Source organism: Mytilus galloprovincialis, chromosome 2 (assembly GCF_965363235.1).
Source record: "Mytilus galloprovincialis chromosome 2, xbMytGall1.hap1.1, whole genome shotgun sequence".
NCBI classification, from domain to species: domain Eukaryota; kingdom Metazoa; phylum Mollusca; class Bivalvia; order Mytilida; family Mytilidae; genus Mytilus; species Mytilus galloprovincialis.
The window spans coordinates 10,329,063-10,349,371 of NC_134839.1; the positions used below are offsets into that span (position 1 = coordinate 10,329,063).

The following is a 20,309-nucleotide window of genomic DNA, read 5'->3' on the forward strand; positions in this document are numbered from 1 at the left end:
TTTGCATTTCAACCCGTCAGGGTTTTGATTTTTGCAATAAATTTATTTATAGTGTTCAAATAAAGTAATCTTTATGCATCAGATAACTTGTGTCGGAAATTTAACACATGGTCGGATATTTAAATTTAAAATCTATCATAACATTTAACTGATATACAAATATTTACTTTACAATCCGAAAGTAGGAAATGGCAACCTGTAACTGCCTATTACTTCTTTTTATATTTGTTGCAATATTGGAATCATTGTTGTTTGCAGTTATATATGCTGGATGGAGTTCGTATGTTTATATTTTAATTGATTATGGATTTTACATCGAGTTGTGTGAAACAAACAAACTTTCATCGAACATAGTAGGAAATAATTCGGTTTCTTTGATGTTGAACAACTTGCAAACAGTTCCAAATAATAATGCTGACAGTTTTTATACTGCAATAAGTGACCAAAACTTATCAACATATTCTTTAGAAAATACAACGCTAAATAGACATTCATGCAAGGAACAACAGGAACAGTTACATCTTCTGTATTCCATATCTATGGTTCCCATCTTTATACTGGGTTTATGTTGGGGTCCTCTGATATATAAATTTGGAGTAACAGGTCCAAAAATCCTATCAATGTAAGTATATTACTATTTAAAGTTTTAGTTTGAAAGTTTATAAGGAACCGTAGGTACTATAAACAAAGTCAGATTTATGTTATGACTTGCATTGCAATTAGTTACACCATAATAATTTCAAAAAATATATAATATCGTGTTCGTTTTCCTAGGAAAAGGCCGTGGTTGCATATTAATGGAACAGCATGTGAATTGAACGAAGCTATTCTTGTTAAGTTTACACAACAATCAAAAATACAGGTACACATTACATATACAAGTACAATTATATTGATTTGTGATTATATTTAGGTGTAGTACACGAAGTATTTACATGAATTAATACACGTTTGAATTACTTAACGAGTAATGATAACAAAGTTTAAACTGATTGAATTATGTTTGGTCATTAAATTTACATCAGCGAATACAAATCCAGCCAACCTACACTGTGTCTAAACCACACCGGCAAAATTTGATCGGACTCAATGGTATCTAACATCCGGCACAATGACGGAACATCAATAGACAGAAAAAAGCTAGGTTTCTCCTTATTTTCTTATTTTTTAATGATATCGAAGAATATATATACATATACAACTATTTTCTATTGTGATATGCAATATTTTCTAAAACCGTTCTATATTAACGAAGAGATAAGTAAAAATGCATTCCAAAATGACGAATTGAGTGAACCTTGCCTCGAAATTGTTTAATTTCTCGTTAAATTGTTCACATTGTACGGAAAGAAAGATACGGGAAGATAGATACTGACACGGAGATTGCAAAACTAGTCATTATGAGCATCTCAATACTTGTATTTCTGTGTATGGAACGAAAGAAATGGGTCATGTCAAATTAAAATACACCGGTTTCGTCATTGTTGTTTTCTAACAATCACCCGGTTTCGTCTATATATATCACCCGGTTTTTTATATTTTTTTAAAACCAACAATTTATGAAAAGCAACGTTAACACGGATCTGAACATTGTCTTACGAAAGAATTTAGATATATATTTATTATAAAGTAAACTTGGCGTGTTTACATTTATTTACATAGGTAATTATAGTACTACACATTTTCCTAATGAAAGACGTATCCGTTATTTCACTGATCTTCAAACTAATTTTAAATGGAATATAAATACTCATTAGCAAACACTGATATCTGAGACTACTATAACATGTGTTATAGTAGTCTCAGCTGATATCTAATTATTTTTTTAACATTAACATTATGATATTTATTATATAGGTTTTGAGATACATCGCAATATGTGACCCCCTCCTTTTTTTTTACAAAAAAAAACCTAAATAACGCTTAATAAACAAAATTTAAAACATCACCAAAAAGTATGCAGAAGTTAAGATTTATATTACTAAGAAGTGTGTAAAGTTTGATGCAATAATGATAAATCGTTTTGAGATATGGCGCGACATGTTAAAAAAAAACACACTCCTGTTTTACTTACAAAGTTCTGTAACTCAATAAGATTTCATTTGATTTTCACTAAAAGGTTTATAGATCGTTTGACCATTTCAAGAAATAACTTTGTTAAGTTTCATGAAAACTAGATAAGCTGTTCTCAAGTTACGGTGCGACATGTTTACGCTGGACGGAAAGATAGACGGACGGACGGACGGTCAGAATAACTGATAGATGGAGGAACGGACGGGTGGAAGGAAGAACAGACGGACGGACGGATGTATACAATAATACGTCCTGTCAAAATTTTGACGGGCGTGTAAAAACGCAATGAAATAAAAAAAAACCTCTTAATTAAAGGTCAAAAGTTTTATTAGGATATCGACCAAGTCGATTTATTTGTATATCTTGTTGACTTCCTAAGTCATTTTTGCTATATGTTTGAAAATAATAATTTCTATCTATTATTTTATTATTGAAAAAAAATAAATTAAAGAATTCCAAACAAAATTACACCGTTCTTGAATTTAAAAAAATGTGTAACAACTGAAAATTTCAAATTTCACGAACCGGATCGGACATAGCTTCACTGGCGTTTTTTTCAATAAAACAAATAAGACATATTATTTATATTTAAGTGTACGCACTGACATGTCACAAATGCTTAAATGGTCGCAATTCAATTTATGGTGAAGGTCTGTGGCCGAAGGAAAAATAATATAAAAATGAGGTCAAGGGCAAGGGCAATGGACATATGACAAATAGGAAAAAAAATCGTTAGATCTGTGTTTCATACTTGTATATGTTACAGTCAAACCTTCTTCCTTTTGACATATGCAGCTTTATACAAATACATGTAGTTCAAAACGCTATGAATTCGAATCAAGTAGTGTCGCTTGTTTAAAAATATCAATGAGAATGTTTATAATAAACATAATCAGACTCACATAATCCGATTTCGCGGGTGTCCCTGTTTTCTTATTTCTTACAATATTTTAATTCGGTATACACTTTATAATATAAGTGGCGAATCTAGAAGACTTATATATTGCACCCCCTCCCCCCGATCCCACCTTTGATGCATGGTAGTTGTAATCCTTTTCTTCCTATAAACATTCATTTTCCATGTCGATTATGCATTCATATATACATTTGTCTTATCATATTTTCCATAATTCATATAGAAAACGCATATTTGAGAGCTTTAACCTCAATTTGCGTTATAACCTTTATTTATATGTATTCTGCTGTTAAAAATTTTTGAATGCAAAATAAAATTAAAATTATTTGTGTTCTATAAGAGTAGGAATTCTAGTGTTTGCTTATTTTTTATTTGAATCTGAGACCGTAATCATATAAATAATAAGCCGTTGTCCTGTGAAAGAACTTGTTTTCCAACTACCCGGTCACAAAACTCCTTTTTAACACTGAAGTTAAATGATCAATTATAATGCAATGCGATTATGATTTTTTTTTTATTTGACCAAACCGGGTTATGCATTGTGAAATCTAAGACCAAACCGGGTGGTACACATTGACGAAACCGGCCAGTTCCATTTTGACATGACCCATTTCTTTCGTTCCATACTCAGAAATACAAGTAGTGAGATGTTCATAAAAACAAGTTTTGCAATCTCCGTGTCAGTATCTATCTTCTCGTACCATTCTTTCCGTACAATGTGAACAAGTTAACGAGAAATTAAACAATTTCGAGGCAAGGTTCACTCAATTCGTCATTTTGACATGCATTTTTACTTATTTCTCCGTTAATATAGAACGGTTGTAGAAAATATTGCATATCACAATAGAAAATGGTTGTATATGTATATATATTCTTCGATATCATAAAAAAAATAAGAAAATAAGGAGAAACCTAGCTTTCTTCTGTCTATTAATGTTCCGTCATTGTGCCGGATGTTAGATACCATTGAGTCCGAACAAATTTTGCCGGTGTGGTTTAGACACAGTGACCTAATACGTCGGTATTTTTGTAGCCAAATGTTACGCTTCAAGTTTCTTTACAGGTTTTGGCATACTAACAAATTCAACGTTAGATAATAACGATAAAACTCATCATTAAGTGAAATGATGCATTATCTACCGTGACGCTTATCACTAATATAGGTTGAGATTTTTTTTCACATATATTGAAAATATGAATTCGAACGAAATGAATTTTGGTATAAGTCTTAGGGAACGACCATTTAACTTCCAGGGTTTGGCAGGGGGGGGCAAAAGAAAATATTCTGGTCACGGATGACAAGATTATTCTGAATGCCAATTCATCCAATACATTATAATGTTTTGAAAATATTGAAAATAGATAATCTAGCTGATATTAAATGGTTGCTCCCATAACATTCTGTTCACGATAATTCCTTTGGTTTTTTTTTAATGAAAAAGTAAGTTTTAAAAATAATTCAATGTACCAAATGAGGTATATGACAGTTGTTTTCAATTCGTTCTGTTGGTTGAAAACGTTTGATTCTGTCAGTTTATAAGTACTTCTCCTTTTTAAATTGATTAGGAGTTCAGTATTATTGTTATACCTATATTATCGGTTCGAAAAAATAATTCTTTAACACGTGGCCATCTTCATTGTACCTAACACATGTACAGGTGTCCACATCCTATTTCGATTGACTATATGATCATATATAATGAATGTGTTTGCAAAAATAACATAAAAAAGGTAGACTGTAAACTTTCACAAATGTAGCTCAAAAAAGAAAAGTAATAAAGTTTTAGCGAGATCTACCAAGACCACGATAAAAAGAAGGATCGAAACAATGTAATCGGTTATTAATCACGTTTAAAGCCCAACCAACAAATTTAAGTCGTAATGTTACGTCGTTAGATTAACTTGGAACATTAAATGTTACTTATACACAAACATGGTTTGCCAAAAAGATCAACAAAACGTACAGTCATAATAGAATAAAACGTAGAAATGACAAAACAAAATCACACAGGAAGCCATAAGAAACTACCAAAAACTGATATACATTAAAACTACCATTTTACATATTGATCTATTATTTATTCATCTATCAATTGGGTTAAAGTCGATTACTTTAAAAATATAAAGAAATTTCATATAATTCTACTTTTGTGTCTTGTCAAATTATAGAAAACCTTACCGATTTACGTACGACATATTCATCATAAGAAGAAAAATTCAAGCAAATGCAATTATTTCAATAGGAACCTTGAGGTGACATAACGTATTTGAAGAATTATTTCAAAAAGGTCTACAGGTGATCGCTTGTTGCATGTAAATGTTCTTTCATAAATAATAAGCCCGGTTCGTAATTATGACGACAAAATAGAGTTGTTATGAACAAAATTGCGTTCATTAGTATTCATTATATTTCATGGATACCTAGAAAGAATTACATTTACATTATGTACGCGTAATTTTATTCTCCAACTCATAGCATGACATAGAAAAATTGTAGATATCGCCTCTTAAAATCAAGACCACCATAATCCAGACTAAGCTATTATTCTTGTGCTATCAAAATATGATTATTCGGATTTTTTTAATTTTAAGTGAAACTATAGTATATAATATATAAGACTTTGAAATGGATAACTCATCAAAGATACCTTTTATATAACTAAGTTCGACAGATGCGAGTTTCGTATGCCAAAGACACATTTGTGAAGATATTTAAAAGACCAAATAATATACGAAGTTAAAATGCAAAGGATTAATTTCGTTTTTAAACGTCCGTAGAAGACGTGACTTTCAATTGTAAACCAAAGTCCGTCCGTCTGTCAATCAACACTTTGAACGATAACTCAATTGTCTAAAAGCAATTTGTACGTTATTTCTTTTCCAAGGTTGTAAATTAGTGCAATTGTTGTCAACAAAGAATGTATCGGAATTGTCTAATTCCGGAAAATATTTGATATTAAATTTTCAGGACAATCCATTAAATGATTTGTAATATGTAGTCTTGCCTCCAATTAAAATTTTCGATTAGTATATACTTGTATCTTTAATACTAAAATTACGAGGTCCAATTTGTCAGCCGTCATCACGTAAAAACGACGAATCACAGAATTCAACTTTATATATAACTAATATAGTACAAAGATGTAGATTAAAAAGTACACCACTCCAGGCCCTTTTGTTTTCTACGTAATTAATATTGCCAATAATTAAGTTCCGGGTCGAGTCCGCTACAGATACCAATAGTATATTCACCTGTTACCTATTACCTTATCTGTACGTTCCGCATCTGACAGGGGCACCACCAAACGTTGTATTCAGGACTAATATGCTATATACACGGGTCATAACCCAGGCGCGGATCCAGAGGGGGGTTCCGAGGGTTGGAACCCCCCTTTTTTTGGACGATCAATGCATTTGAATGGGGGCATGTAATTGGAACCCCCCTATTTGTCCTGGGTTAGGAATCCCCCTTTTTAAAATGGCTGGATCCGCCCCTGTAACCACAGGGTTGACACTACTAAATTGTAAAATTGTTACCTATTGTAGTATTTTAATCAGTAAGACTTTCTAAGATAACAATTGAATACTAAAAATCTGGACTAAAAATAAGGCGTATAGGTACAGTTTTCAATTTGTTAGTGGGCATGACGTAAAACAGCAAAGCAAAGAATTCAACTTTATTTATAACTTATATAGGACAATGCTGTTGATTAAAAAATACTCCATTCCAGGACCTTTTGTTTTTCAAATAATTAATTTTACCAATAACTGATAAGTTCCAGTTCAACGGGTTCAAACAGAAAGACTTGAAAGCAGAGAAAAACTGTGTATCTTATAATTTGTCAGCCGTCATCACGTAAAAACGACGAATCACAGAATTCAACTTTATTTATAAAATATAGCACAAAGGTGTAGATTAAAAATTACACCACTCCAGGCCCTTTTGTTTTCCACGTAATTAATATTGCCAATAATTAAGAAGTTCCGGGTCGAGTCCGCTACCGATACCAATAGTATATTCACCTGTTATCTATTACCTTATCTGTACGTTCCGCATCTGACAGGCGCACCACCAAACGTTGTATTCAGGACTAATATGCTATATACACGGGTCATAACCACAAGGTTGACACTACTAAATTGTCAAATTGTTACCTATTGTAGTATTTTAATCAGTAAGACTTTCTAAGATAACAATACGAATACTAAAAATTTGGACTAAAAATAAGGCGTATAGGTACAGTTTTCAATTTGTTAGTGGGCATGACGTAAAACAGCAAAGCAAAGAATTCAACTTTATTTATAACTTATATAGGACAATGCTGTTGATTAAAAAACACTCCATTCCAGGACCTTTTGATTTTCAAATAATTAATATTACCAATAACTTATAAGTTCCAGTTCAACGGGTTCAAACAGAAAGACTTGAAAGCAGAGAAAAACTGTGTATCTTATAATCGACATGACTTTATCAGATATCAATACTAATACTAAAATAAGGCTTGCGCATAGTTATATACTTTAATTCAGTCACGGACCCGTGATATCACGGGTGTGTTCTAGTATTATGATATACATATAATCTGCATTGCTTCTTGTTTGGAATACACTAATTTTAAAAACATTAGACTTACGTGTAAAATTGATGCAATAATTAAAGCTCCATTCGATAAAAATTGGATATGTGTTCAAAATATGTACATACAAAAATACAATCACATACAATCATAGAAAGAAAGAAAAAAAACTTTGTAGCGGAATAAGTTAATAAGTACTATACTTTATAATATTTTCGTTAACATGTAAGAGCCCCGACAACATCTTCTGTTGAGGGCCTTCCTTTTGGTAGTGCCAGACTAGACGTGTAAATACACGTTAATTCTAAACTGCATCCTTGTTTGGAACGGAAGATGGATGTTTTACAAGTGTGTGTATATGTGTGTGCTGTTTTGCGCCGAAAGAAGGAACTGTAAGATCAGGTTTAATTTTTATGTTGATAAAATTTAGTATCTGAGTCATTTAGAAATACAACATGCTTATATGCATGTATTCAGACATGCAGTTTTAAAACTAAATATATATTTAGAACTTTTACGAGTCAATATACTCAATAGTACTGTTTACTATTGTTACAAAAACGTCCTAGTTTAAAATACATTGTATCATTTGAATTTTGCGACGAGTCTTTGCTCGTTGTGAAATTGCGAAATTACAAACTGAGACGCTTTAGATAATATTAGATATCAGAATTTGATAGTGCTTTTCACCGTGTACACAAAATGTACTTATATTACTGACAGACTCCAGAATTGATAAAACATTTTTCTCTCCCAAGGTTAACATTTGCGTAATTTTAAAACCATTTATTAATCTGCAATTTAAATATGATTTATTTCAAAAAAATTAAAAAGATCTTATATAGACTCATCATAGATACCAGGATTGAAATTTTATATTAACGCCAGACCCGTGTTCCGTCTACAAAAGACTCATCAAAGACTCATCAGTGACGCTCGAATCAAAAAATGTTAAAAAGGCCAAACAAGATATAAATAGCAGGAATGATTTTTGAAGCAATATTTCTATTACTTTTATCACTTAAGTTGTTTTCAATTTAAAATGGTCATTTTTCAACTGTCGTATCAATAATCATGTCATCTGTTCTCAAACGTGAAATCACTGAAAGACGTGTTTTTTTTTATTTGTACCTACATAGATTAAACGTCACGTGACACATATGCCATTTATACAAAAAGAACAGAATCTTCCGGAGCACTTACGATCATCCCCTTTTTTATTGGATTGTTTTGCTGGGCATTTATTTTTCAAAATTTTTTTTTGTGGACTATCCCTTGCCATCGGACCGTTGTTCGGTTGTTTGTTTGGTTTTGGGTTTTTTTCTGATTGTCTGTTTATTTTCTACTTTTTAGTTTGAACATCCCATTATTTAAAAAAATATATGATTGAGAACTACTACCTAGATTCTGACCTCTTAAAACAAATTGTATGACAAAGGATTTAAAGTTGACAGGTTCTGTTTACATATTCCCCCAAAAACATCAATAATTTTATCCATGTTGTAAATCTTTTTTTTTTTAATTTCAGAATAATAACATGCTGTGGTTGCTTATTTCTTGGTTTTGTAAATCGAGGTGAGTAGAATACCATTAGATTTGAGATTGAAAATGTCTTAAATATCAAGATATATTAATGTGACTTGACTGTAGGTTCTCTCCTCCCATGGCAGTTTATAAAGACTATTACCAAGAGAATTTTTTAATAAAACCCATTTGTTTAACTGGAGCTCTGATTATATTGTACATTGAAAAGCAAGTTTGACATGATATAGCTTCACCCCCTAAAAAATTGAAATATTGTTTTAAAGCCATACCAAGCTAGAATCACATATGCATTAGGGTATAACAAAACACGTCAAATATAGTAGGTTAAAAATACATAGTGCCTACGACTGCCAATGAAAATAAAAAACTCAATAGTTGTTTCAAATCTGGCAGTTGACAAATATGCCCCGTGTGTTCGAAGCTTCTTTACCTGATTCACCTCATTAGGGATGCTGAGAGTCGAATTTTTGAAAACCAAGGATTTATAAAAACCAAAACAGTTGAAGAGATGTATTACCGAAAAGAACCTTAAAATAGGTCTGGCTAAATGTTATGTTAATATAAAGTAGAACAATAAATAAAATTGAAATTACAGACATGCCACTTCTGATTGTACCCGGTATGGTATGTGTTGGAGTTGGTGGAATATGCTTGTTGACAATAAATCTAAAGGTAGGAAATCGCTCCTTATACATCTTATCGCTATTTATTCTTATCCGGGTGATTTCTAAAATTATACAACTTTTCAAACTAGTTGAAACTATCTGGGGCCTGGTGTTCAAACAATGTATTATGCATAAAACTCTTTATAGAAACACGTCTGAACCATCGTATAAACACATCAAACAAATCATGTTTGTCGTTTAACAAATGCTTCTTAAACTATCAAAATGATTAAATTTCCTCTTTCAAAACTTTTTCCTCCCTCAGCACATTGCTGATGACCTTTGTTTTGCTCCACCTGCCCTCTACACGAATTTGTCCCCAAACATTTTTTTCACAGAGTGGACTGAATAGCGATAAGGTGTATACTTCTATCTAACTTCTATCAAACTTGAATTCAAATGTTTTGATAACATAATATTGATCACGACAGAAATGTCTTACAGTGTTCCTATTTTTCAATCATCAATTTTGTATATCATCATGAGAAGATACCTTTAGCTTATGAATGATATATTGAGCATGGTATATATTCTCAATTTATTTACAATCATTGTGTATCACCAGTTTAGAATGCATTACTTCTCGTTCACATAAATTATCATGGATATGGTCGTACTTAGAAAAAAAAAAGTAAAATAGAAAGAAAAAAAAATAAAAGCAAAATTTAAAACCATGTCGCATGTGAAACGCTTGCGCTACTAAATTCCGCTGTCGTCTGTCCTCGTTGACATCAAGGTTCGATCCCACCCGAATTTAAACATTTAGTTTCCTTAACCGTGTGTCAATCTGGTGTCAAATTCTGGACAATGTTTTAGGATTTAAAATAATTCAAAGCACCTTTGATAACAATCATAATCAAGGTCGTGTAATGATGTCAGTTGATTTAAAAGCTTGCTTCAGTCTTAAAATCAAAGATATCTTAAAAGCAGAATAGATTTTGAAGTATTGGGTGTTTAGCATCTATTAGATAATCTAACTGGTACCATTTGTTTTTACAGATAAGTTCCCTTTTAACCATTGGATCTGGATTATATATTGCTATTCTAAGTGGTGCTTGTGATTCCTCGGTTATTACATTTCGGATAATAAAAGTAAGTTATTATCATCAGAAAGAACCTTTAATACCATAGTATGTATGTCATGCATGTAGCAATTTTTGTTTAGTTACAGGAGACACCGTCAGTGACTTTATATTAAACTGTCAATCATTACGAATAAATAATTGTCTTTGAATTGTCAAATTTTCTGATCATTATCTGAAATTCAAAAACATGATCAAATATAAGTCTCGTCTAAGTTATTAAAAAAAACTAAGGTTCTAATATTCTTTTAATGTCTTTTTTGGTCATATAGCTCTTTAAAATTTTATAAATCCCTAACTTTATTTTTTTTATATGAGCGTTGTATGTAAATTATGAAAAGCGCGATAGGCGCACTAAATTATATATTGATAAAGTTTTAGTTTAATTTGCAGTCTTGATCCTCCAGTTTTGGATAGTTTTTAGTAATTGTTACATCTTTGTTTTAGGTTTTTTTCGCTTGCAGACAATTCGGTACTGTTTGGTCATTTCAGACAATTGGGATTTCTTATTTTGCGAAAACTAACAAACGTTTCCTCAGGCACTGAAACATATCCAAGCTAAAATTAATGTTCATAATAAGAATCATATTTTTTTCTTTTTCCAGGTTTTCCATGACTATGGTGTTCCATATAAATATCCATTTATTGGGTTTGTCATATTACATATCATCGTCGCCGGAAGTAGTCTTCTGCTGCATAGAAAATTTGACATAAAACCGAAAGATGAACAGATATCAGAAATAACTGATGAAATAAATTCGAATAATACAGAAACTTTATTGGAAAAAGAAAAAGGTAATACAATAGTATTTGTTTTATAAATCGATAAACACCTTAATGTTGTCTTAAAAGGGGCTGCGGAAGGTCCTCATAAGTTCTTAATCTTAGCTTCATTATTACAAATATATTCATAGAAAGCGTTCAATCATATAAAGCTTTCAATATAATATAGAAATTACATGTGTGGTACCTACAAATTACTGTGCATATAGCTTTGGTAAAACCACCTATATGGATAAATTCTGTTTTTTTTTTTCTATAGAAAAGTTTAAATCAAAAACTACAGATTGGGAAGTAAGAGACATAAGGTCAAATAAAATCATTTAACACAATGACAAAAATAAATACTTTTCAAGGAGTAAAATTACAACTGGGGAAGTAAAAGACATGAGCATACAATTATATTCGACTCCCACTTGTCTTCCCAAAAAAAAGCTTTGTGAAATCAAACGTAAATCGTGGAAACTTTGGAATTTTTGAACAATTTACATTAATATTTTCTTTAATTGCCTTGCATTGTCCTCAGGGTTTATTTTTCATATAGTTCATATTTTTTATTTTAGTGCTAGATTGCTCGTTTGAAAGGTCATACAATAAAAACCAAGAAAATTATACTGTGAACAAATGTCCATCTTTGAAAGACAGTTTGTGTTGCCTGCCGACTATTTCCTTCCTATTCATAATGTCAGTTTTCATGTTGAATTTCCTGTACTACATTGGAACAATTAATAGTAGATTACAGAATGCAGTTCCCGACCAAGGTAGGTTTTATTCTCTATCAAAAGCATGGTATCATAATCAAGAGAGATGCTAGATACAGTCAAGCGTTACTCGCACTTGTCTAGTTCTATTTTTCTTAAACCATACTAATAATTTGAATATAGTATATGATCACTGGTGGCAAGATTGGAAAGTTCGTGTGACTAAATTCAAACAACATACACATCCTGCATTATTTTGTAAGATCCTGTACGAAAGATAATTGAGCTGATTTGTTAGAATTCCATCTTCATGCCTTATATATCATTATCTGTTACGACGCTCGATAAAAACCGACGATGAAAAGTTAAACCCGGCCACCGAAAGCTCTATTATTTGTAGAGCCTTGGCGGTCGAGTTGTATAGCGCATCGGGCACAGTGCAAGGCAATTGGTTGGCATATTATCTCAGAAGCACGAGTTCGAATCCCGGCCAGGAAAGAATAAACAATTTGCTTCCGAAAATTTTCAGATCTAACATTGTTGAGCTGATGTTTAGACAAATTATATATGTATGTACACGAGGCAAAAAGTGGATTATGGTCTGTCAACGTCCCGAACAATTCCTTCCAACCCCCTCCCCTTTTCCTCCCGTTTTGTGTGGTTCGAGTTTTGCCAGCGAGACAACAATGTTCTTTTAGATATGTGACAATGGAATCACCTCTTTGTATACAGTGTTGTTCTTGTACTTTTATTTCTTTATTTCAGTGAGTTATTTCACCAATGTCTTATCCTATATTATGTTCAGTGGTATAGTGACAGCATTCCTTCCAGGGAGTATGACAGAATGGCAAAGGAAGCTATTCAAAGGTATACATTTATGTCTTATATACGTTTACGGGTGCTATCTGTACTTAACAATACTGGTATTGTCAAAAAGATACAACGTGTTCAATATTGTACAGATCATAAACTAAAACTGTTATTGTATGTTTTAACAACCACCAAATTAAAGTCCTTGAAACAAGTGTCATGGTTAACAATAGTGAACTGATAAGCTATGTTGTATTCTATTCAGAAGCAATGAAAAGGCGTCATATATTTGTCTTGTATTTGTATTTATCTGTATCTGTTAAAAGATTATTTCTTAATTTAGTGTAGATTTATCAACCTTTCATTAGTCGACGTATTTTGCAGTTAACATCATCTCTTGCTCTTCATCAACCGAATATTCAATTCTGTTTCTGTCGTATGGTATTGTATAAAACAAATTCATTGAGAAAATTATTTCTTTATTTTAGATAGAAAAGTTATGAAACAAAGAACGCTTTTGCCAAACATTCTGCCATTAACTATTGTCAGTGTATTAGGAATAGTGCTTCACATTTTATCGTTCTTCACATCGGAAACGACGCTGTATATCGAATTTGTTGTATTCACAGTATTTCGTTCATTTCTGTTCAGTTCAGCCATGCTATTTGTTGTATCAGCGTAAGTATTTTATCTTAAACTCTTATCTATTGCATTAAGGGGGTATGACATGAATGTCCATGAGACAACTGTTCACAAGAAAACAAAAGTAAGAGGTTTAAAAACTGATTCTTTTATTTATTTTATATTTTATTGCAATAATCGAGAATTGGACACAAATAATTACAACCATTTAAGTTATATTTAGTCCTCTAATTGCATATACATTACACATATATATAACAGCAAACACATAAATAATAAAGCTTTAGTAATAGAAAACAAAGTCACACAGTGGCACGACAGCAGAAAAATAAAACAAGACAGAAAGGAGAAGAGAAGAAAAAGTCTTTTTTGTTATTTAATGAAACAACGAACTAATACGTTGTCGATGGTTTTTTTAGAATACCAGTTTTAAATTTATTCCTATTGAAATATAAAAATATTTCGTTATACATTATATATCATGTGTTTGATAAGATCTAAATAATATTCGTGTGCATTCAAGTATCTATACAAGCAAAGTGCATTTCAATCTAAAATGATGTAATGTATTCATATTTGATAATAACAACTGTATTTCTAAAAAGATATATAAAAAAAGATCATCGTTTAACAAAATTGTTTGACTTGTATTAAATCTAAAACTAGGTTGACAGACATCCGTGTACCTTTAAAAAGACAACCTGAATGCTTTAAGAAAACTTAAACAGAGTTATTGGTGTCTAAACTGAATGCTTGAAATAATTTAAAATGTGATGCATGTATATGTTGAATGCAACGTAAATAACTTTTTTTTGTTTAAACGAGAAAACAATGCAAAGGGACATGACGAATTCATAAGTCAGAATCCATCATGTTAAAAAGGGACGAAAATTCAAACAAAAGACCACAAAAACTCCACAATGAAACATCGAGTCAATTTCTCAATGACGATTCAAAAATCAAATGAATTTGACGAATCAGGGTATATTTTTCCATTATTACGGTAACGTTTGAATAATTCAGACGTCTGACAAATAAATAGTTATCAAAGGTACCAGGATTATAATTTAGTACGCCAGACGCGCGTTTCGTCTACATAAGACTCATCAGTGACGCTCATATCAAAATATTTATTAAGCCAAACAAGTAAAAAGTTGAAGAGCATTGAGGATCCAAAATTCCAAAAAGTTGTGCCAAATACGGCTAAGGTAATCTATGCCTGGGATACGAAAATCCTTAGTTTTCGAAAAATTCGAAGTTTTGTTAACAGGAAATTTGTAAAAATGACCACATTATTGATATTCATGTCAACACCGAAGTGTTGACTACTGGGCTGGTGATATCCTCGGGGACGAAACGTCCACCAGCAGTGGCATCGACCCAGTGGTGTAAATAGTTATCAAAGGTACCAGGATTATAATTTAGTACGCCAGACGCGCGTTTCGTCTACATACGACTCATCAGTGACGCTCCTATCAAAATATTTATTAAACAAAACAAGTAAAACGTTGAAGAGCATTGAGGATCCAAAATTCCAAAAAGTTGTGCCAAATACGGCTAAGGTAATCTATGCCTGAGATAAGAAAATCCTTAGTTTTCGAAAAATTCAAAGTTTTGTTAACAGGAAATTTGTAAAAGCTAGTTTGACAAACCACCACAAGTTGACGCGTACGTTTGTCGAAAATTAACATTGGAGCCTGACAATAAAAGGCATTTCAACCTTCTTGGATTTTAGGATCGCTTATTATATATATTACAAGGGCTCGTATATGTTTAGACGAATATATGTCTGATTTATATTTGCATTTCACAAAAATTTAAGAAAACACTTCTACAGTTTATTCAATGTTTAAATATACTGTCTGTATTTTAGATATCCACTAAAACATACTAATGTTATATTTCCTTTGGGTTTGTGTACTGGAGGAATATTTTCCTTGTCACAGTACGCTATCTTTCTGTGGTACAACCAATCTACTAATGCACAATTCCAGGTAAGCAAACAGTTATAAAATAATTCGGAATACAAGAATGCTTTTGTGTCATATCCACAGGTGTCTGTAGATTTGATTAACTCAGTTTTATTATTTAAGGTGTTCAAAGTCTTTTCTATGCGATTAAACAATATAAGAAAAAAATATATATATATTCCCTCTATCTTAACCAAAAAAAGGGGGTCCACTCCACAAACACATGTGGCCATATCATGTAAAACAGACGAAGTAAATAAATGATAGGGATATATTTATTACAAAATTAGGAAATACAATAATTCATTGTCTTTTATATCTACTGTGAGCATACTGAGGTTAGTTGCTAAGATTCAGAAATCGACTCCTTGCGTGAATAACACCTATTAAATCTATCTAATGCAAAATGATGCACGTGTTCAAGAATTTATCTTTTTTTTTTTTCAATTATTCAACTTAACATACACATCACTAAGTATACCTTATATATTATATTAAAAATTCAACGTAGCATTAGATGTACTAAATACCGTCATCATTTATATGAATTTGAGCATTTGAAATAAAATGAAATATTTTTACTCAACCACACAAAGAAACGTGTGGTCCTATCTAGATTATGACGGTTTAACGTGATACAGAGATTTAACCATGATCAAAATTAGTAGTGTGTACTGCTACATATTTTTGGTTAACTTAGCAAAAAAAGACACCAAAAGTCCAACTGGGCTTTTCTCGTCGCTTGTCCTTAGTAGTCCGTCGTCGTGATCTTTTACAAAAATATTCTCCTCTGAAACTATTGGCACGAAATTAACAAAATTTGGCTACAACCGTTATTCGGGTATTTAGTTTAAACGTTTGGAAAAAATGTCAGATGACCCCGCTTGCCAACCATCATGGCCAACATGGTAAAAAATTGAACATATTGGTATAATGTAAGATTGTTATATTACCTCGAAAATTGCTGGGTGGAGGAAATCTAACACGAACAAAATTGTAAAAATGATAATATCAGATCTTCCGGCTGTTATTTACATGTATGTCATTTTGTTTTGGTTGCCCAATAGTGATACAGCTAGAATCTGAAAAACTGTAATAGATAGATGGATCTTTAAAGGACCGAAATAATCAACAAGACATGATCTAGATCTATAAATAAGTCATCATTGCTGAAATCTTCAAATATTTATTTCGTGGATATAGGTGAACCACGAAATTCAATGTTCAACAAATGACAAAATGAAAAAAAAACGCGCGTCCGGCGTACTAAATTATAATTGGTAACTATTTACACCACTAGGTTGATGATACTGCTGGTGGACGTTTCGTCCCCGAGGGTATCACCACCCCAGTAGTCAACACTTCTGTATTTACATGAATATCAATAATGTGGTCATTTCTTTATAAATTTCCTATTAACAAAACTTTGAATTTTTCGAAAAACTTACGATTTTCTTATCCCAGGTATAGATTACCTTAGCCGTATTTGGAATAACTTTTTGGAATTTTGGATCCTCAATGCTCTTCAACTTTGTACTTGTTTGGATTTCTAAATATTTTGATATGAGCGTCACTGATGAGTCTTCTGTAGACGAAACGCGCGTCTGGCGTACTAAATTATAATCATGGTACCTTTGATAACTATTCCAATAGGCTTGTATCCAGGCTAAGGCAAAACCTAAAAAATATATATCCACGAAGTTAAACATGTTAGTTTTCTTTAATCCACGAAAATTGGTAACCACGAAAATTAAAAAATACACAGTAGTTAGAGATGGCACAGATGGACTGTCCACTGTGGGCAGTAGGAAAAAGCAAAATCCACAAGGGTTATTGTTCATATCAAAATATTGACACAAGACTGCATCCAATACATATTTGAGGAATGACATTATTTCTAGAATTGTATCACTTTACTACATACTATAAGTCATCATTGCTGAGATCTTTACGGTCGACTAGTAATTTGATTTATGCGCTTTACCCAAAATATAATAAATATAAATGTTGATAGAAACTTGCATCATAGACATATATAAAACATATGTATTATATGTCTCTGCTTGCATTTATATAAGCTAAAAAAAACGTCAACATGACTGTTTTTGACAGTTAACTCTTTGTAGAGTTATCGTCTTCATGATGATTTTTTAAGATGTAGGTGAGCGATACAGGCTCTTTAAAGCCTTTAGTCGTTTTTGCTATGCATGTTTTCGTTGGATTTTTAGCTTGTTTAGCTGAAATATATGAAAATAAAACGGACACACATTTTCATGAGCAGGTTTAATTTTATTAATACTTATACAAATGAAAAATCACATGCAAAATTATTATTAGTATTATTATACCAATGCACAATGCAATTGACTTTTTATTTCAGGTTAAAATATTCATGATATTGTTATTAGTGACGTCACTTGTACATCCACTCATATTATTCATTACTGCAAAAGGTGCATGCAAGAAAAAAGATACCGAAGGCAAATCCTTTGTTACATCCAGAGAGAAGACCACGGACCTGTAACAAAATCGAAGTACACCAAATTAGAAAAAAGTGAATAAATAGGAGTTGCAAACATTCTTGTTACGCTTTATCTAAATGACTCTCTTTTTCCTAATTTTTTATACTATGGACGTATACAATAAATGAGGACTACGGATCTGGTAGTGGCCATTCAAAAAGTGTAGATACTCAACACAGAGTTCAAAATAGCTCTTATGAGCGTGAAACACTCACTATCATTAGATTTTCTACTATCACTATACATTAATTTATCATGATAACGATGCCATAACCAGATTAAAAGAGGGACGAAAGATACCAAAGGGACAGTCAAACTCATAAATATAAAACAAACTGACAACGCCATGGCTAAAAATGAAAAAGACAAACAGAAAAACAATAGTACACATGACACAACATAGAAAACTAAAGAATAAACAACACGAACCCCACCAAAAACTAGGGGTGATCTCAGGTGCTCCGGAAGGGTAAGCAGATCCTGCTCCACATGTGGCACCCGTCGTGTTGCTTATGTGATTACAAATCCGGTAAATAGTCTAATTCGGTAGGTCACATTCATGAAAGGGAAGAGGATTGCAGTTACGACGTAAGGAACATATCCGACATCATTTGTGAAACGGTTATTCCATAACGGTCAACCAACTCGTGATGGAGTCCGTAAAATTTACGAAGGGATGATTTCAACTTCACCACTTGGAACTCTTGGTTTAATAGCTTCCTTGTGAGCAGTAACCCTCCATCAAGAAAATCATGATAGGAAATGCAAGCACGGGAATATCGTATCAATTGGGAGATATATACCCCGTATGCAGCTGCTGGAATGTTGCTACTTAGAAATGGAAAGTTCACAATTGGAAAGCTGAAATCATCTCAGTCGTGATAGTCGTGTTTTTTTTATGTCCCTGGACAGCATTAATAAGGTTTTAAAACAAGCAAACATTTACAATTTTCATTCACTTGTGACTATCACATTTACACTTGAAATATGTATTTGCTGCTTCGCCAGTAAGCTAGCGGTGTTTAGAAGTCAGAGCAAGTCAGACTTGTCGGTTTAAACTTTAAAAAAAAAACACTCAGTAAGAGTACTTAGAACACATCCCCTATCGCAATATTCCTGGTTCTAAACATAAAGATGGATAGGAAAAAAGGAATTACTAATTCAAATATTTTATAAAGGAAGGGATAATTCATACGTTGTAATAAAAAAGAAATCTTTGATGGACACAAAACGCTCACTGAAACTGGCAATCGGCTTGCATGTGGGAACCAAATTTAAGAGGGACGAAAGATACCAGCGGGACAGTTAAACTCGTAAATCGAAAATAAACTGACAATGCTTTGGCTAAAATTGAAAAAGACAAACAAAAGTACACATGACACAACATAGAAAACTAAAGAATAAGCAACATGAACTCACCAACAACTAGAGGCGTTCTCAGGTGGTCCGGAAGGGTAAGCAACTGTGCCCCTCTGCTTGCCGAATTATTCCTTTATCCTTATGAGGCATTTACTTCATATAGAAACTTCTAAAGACAATAGTGCACAAACTGAAATGTCTCTCCTGCTTAAAAATTTATGATTTATTTTACATTGATAGTTCAAAATACACCTTGCATTCATTGCATTCACCAAATTTAGTATAGTATACAAGAAATAGGCAATACCATGAAAACTTAAATATTGACCGTGAAAAATTGGTTCATGGTTAGATGAACCCTACTAGACAATCATGTTCACCTTACAATCATTCCATACATTAAATACATAGTTTACCTTATTTCTTACAGTACCAGAGAAACATATCTAACCAGGAAAACTAATTTTCGACCAATGAACCTTGCAACTGACGTCAAGGTCAGATGAAACCTGCCAGACTGATATGTTCTCCTTACTATCAATACATATACCAAATATAGTTGACCAATTACTTATGAGAACCAGGCCTTGAAGTCAAAAAATTTTCAAGTCAGTTTTTTGTAATCCCACTCCAAAATCAACCAATCAATATGTTGGATTTCATGTTT

General features: G+C 32.2%; 1 protein-coding gene across 2 annotated transcripts; it reads left to right on the forward strand.

The window, feature by feature from the left end:
- The first annotated feature begins 119 nt into the window (after positions 1-119).
- On the forward strand, positions 120-18,337 carry LOC143062853 (equilibrative nucleobase transporter 1-like). 2 transcript variants are annotated; one of them, XM_076234665.1, is made up of 10 exons: positions 120-622; positions 9,095-9,141; positions 9,707-9,783; positions 10,776-10,868; positions 11,464-11,653; positions 12,202-12,399; positions 13,105-13,206; positions 13,638-13,827; positions 15,665-15,785; positions 18,142-18,337. In XM_076234665.1, the coding sequence occupies exons 1-10, from the start codon at positions 189-191 to the stop codon at positions 18,283-18,285; spliced, it is 1,596 nt and encodes a 531-aa protein (XP_076090780.1). In that variant the 5' UTR covers positions 120-188; the 3' UTR covers positions 18,286-18,337. The 2 variants fall into 2 exon arrangements, with proteins under 2 accessions (XP_076090780.1, XP_076090781.1); XM_076234666.1 differs by lacking the exon at positions 120-622 and adding an exon at positions 812-862.
- The last annotated feature ends 1,972 nt before the right edge of the window (positions 18,338-20,309 follow it).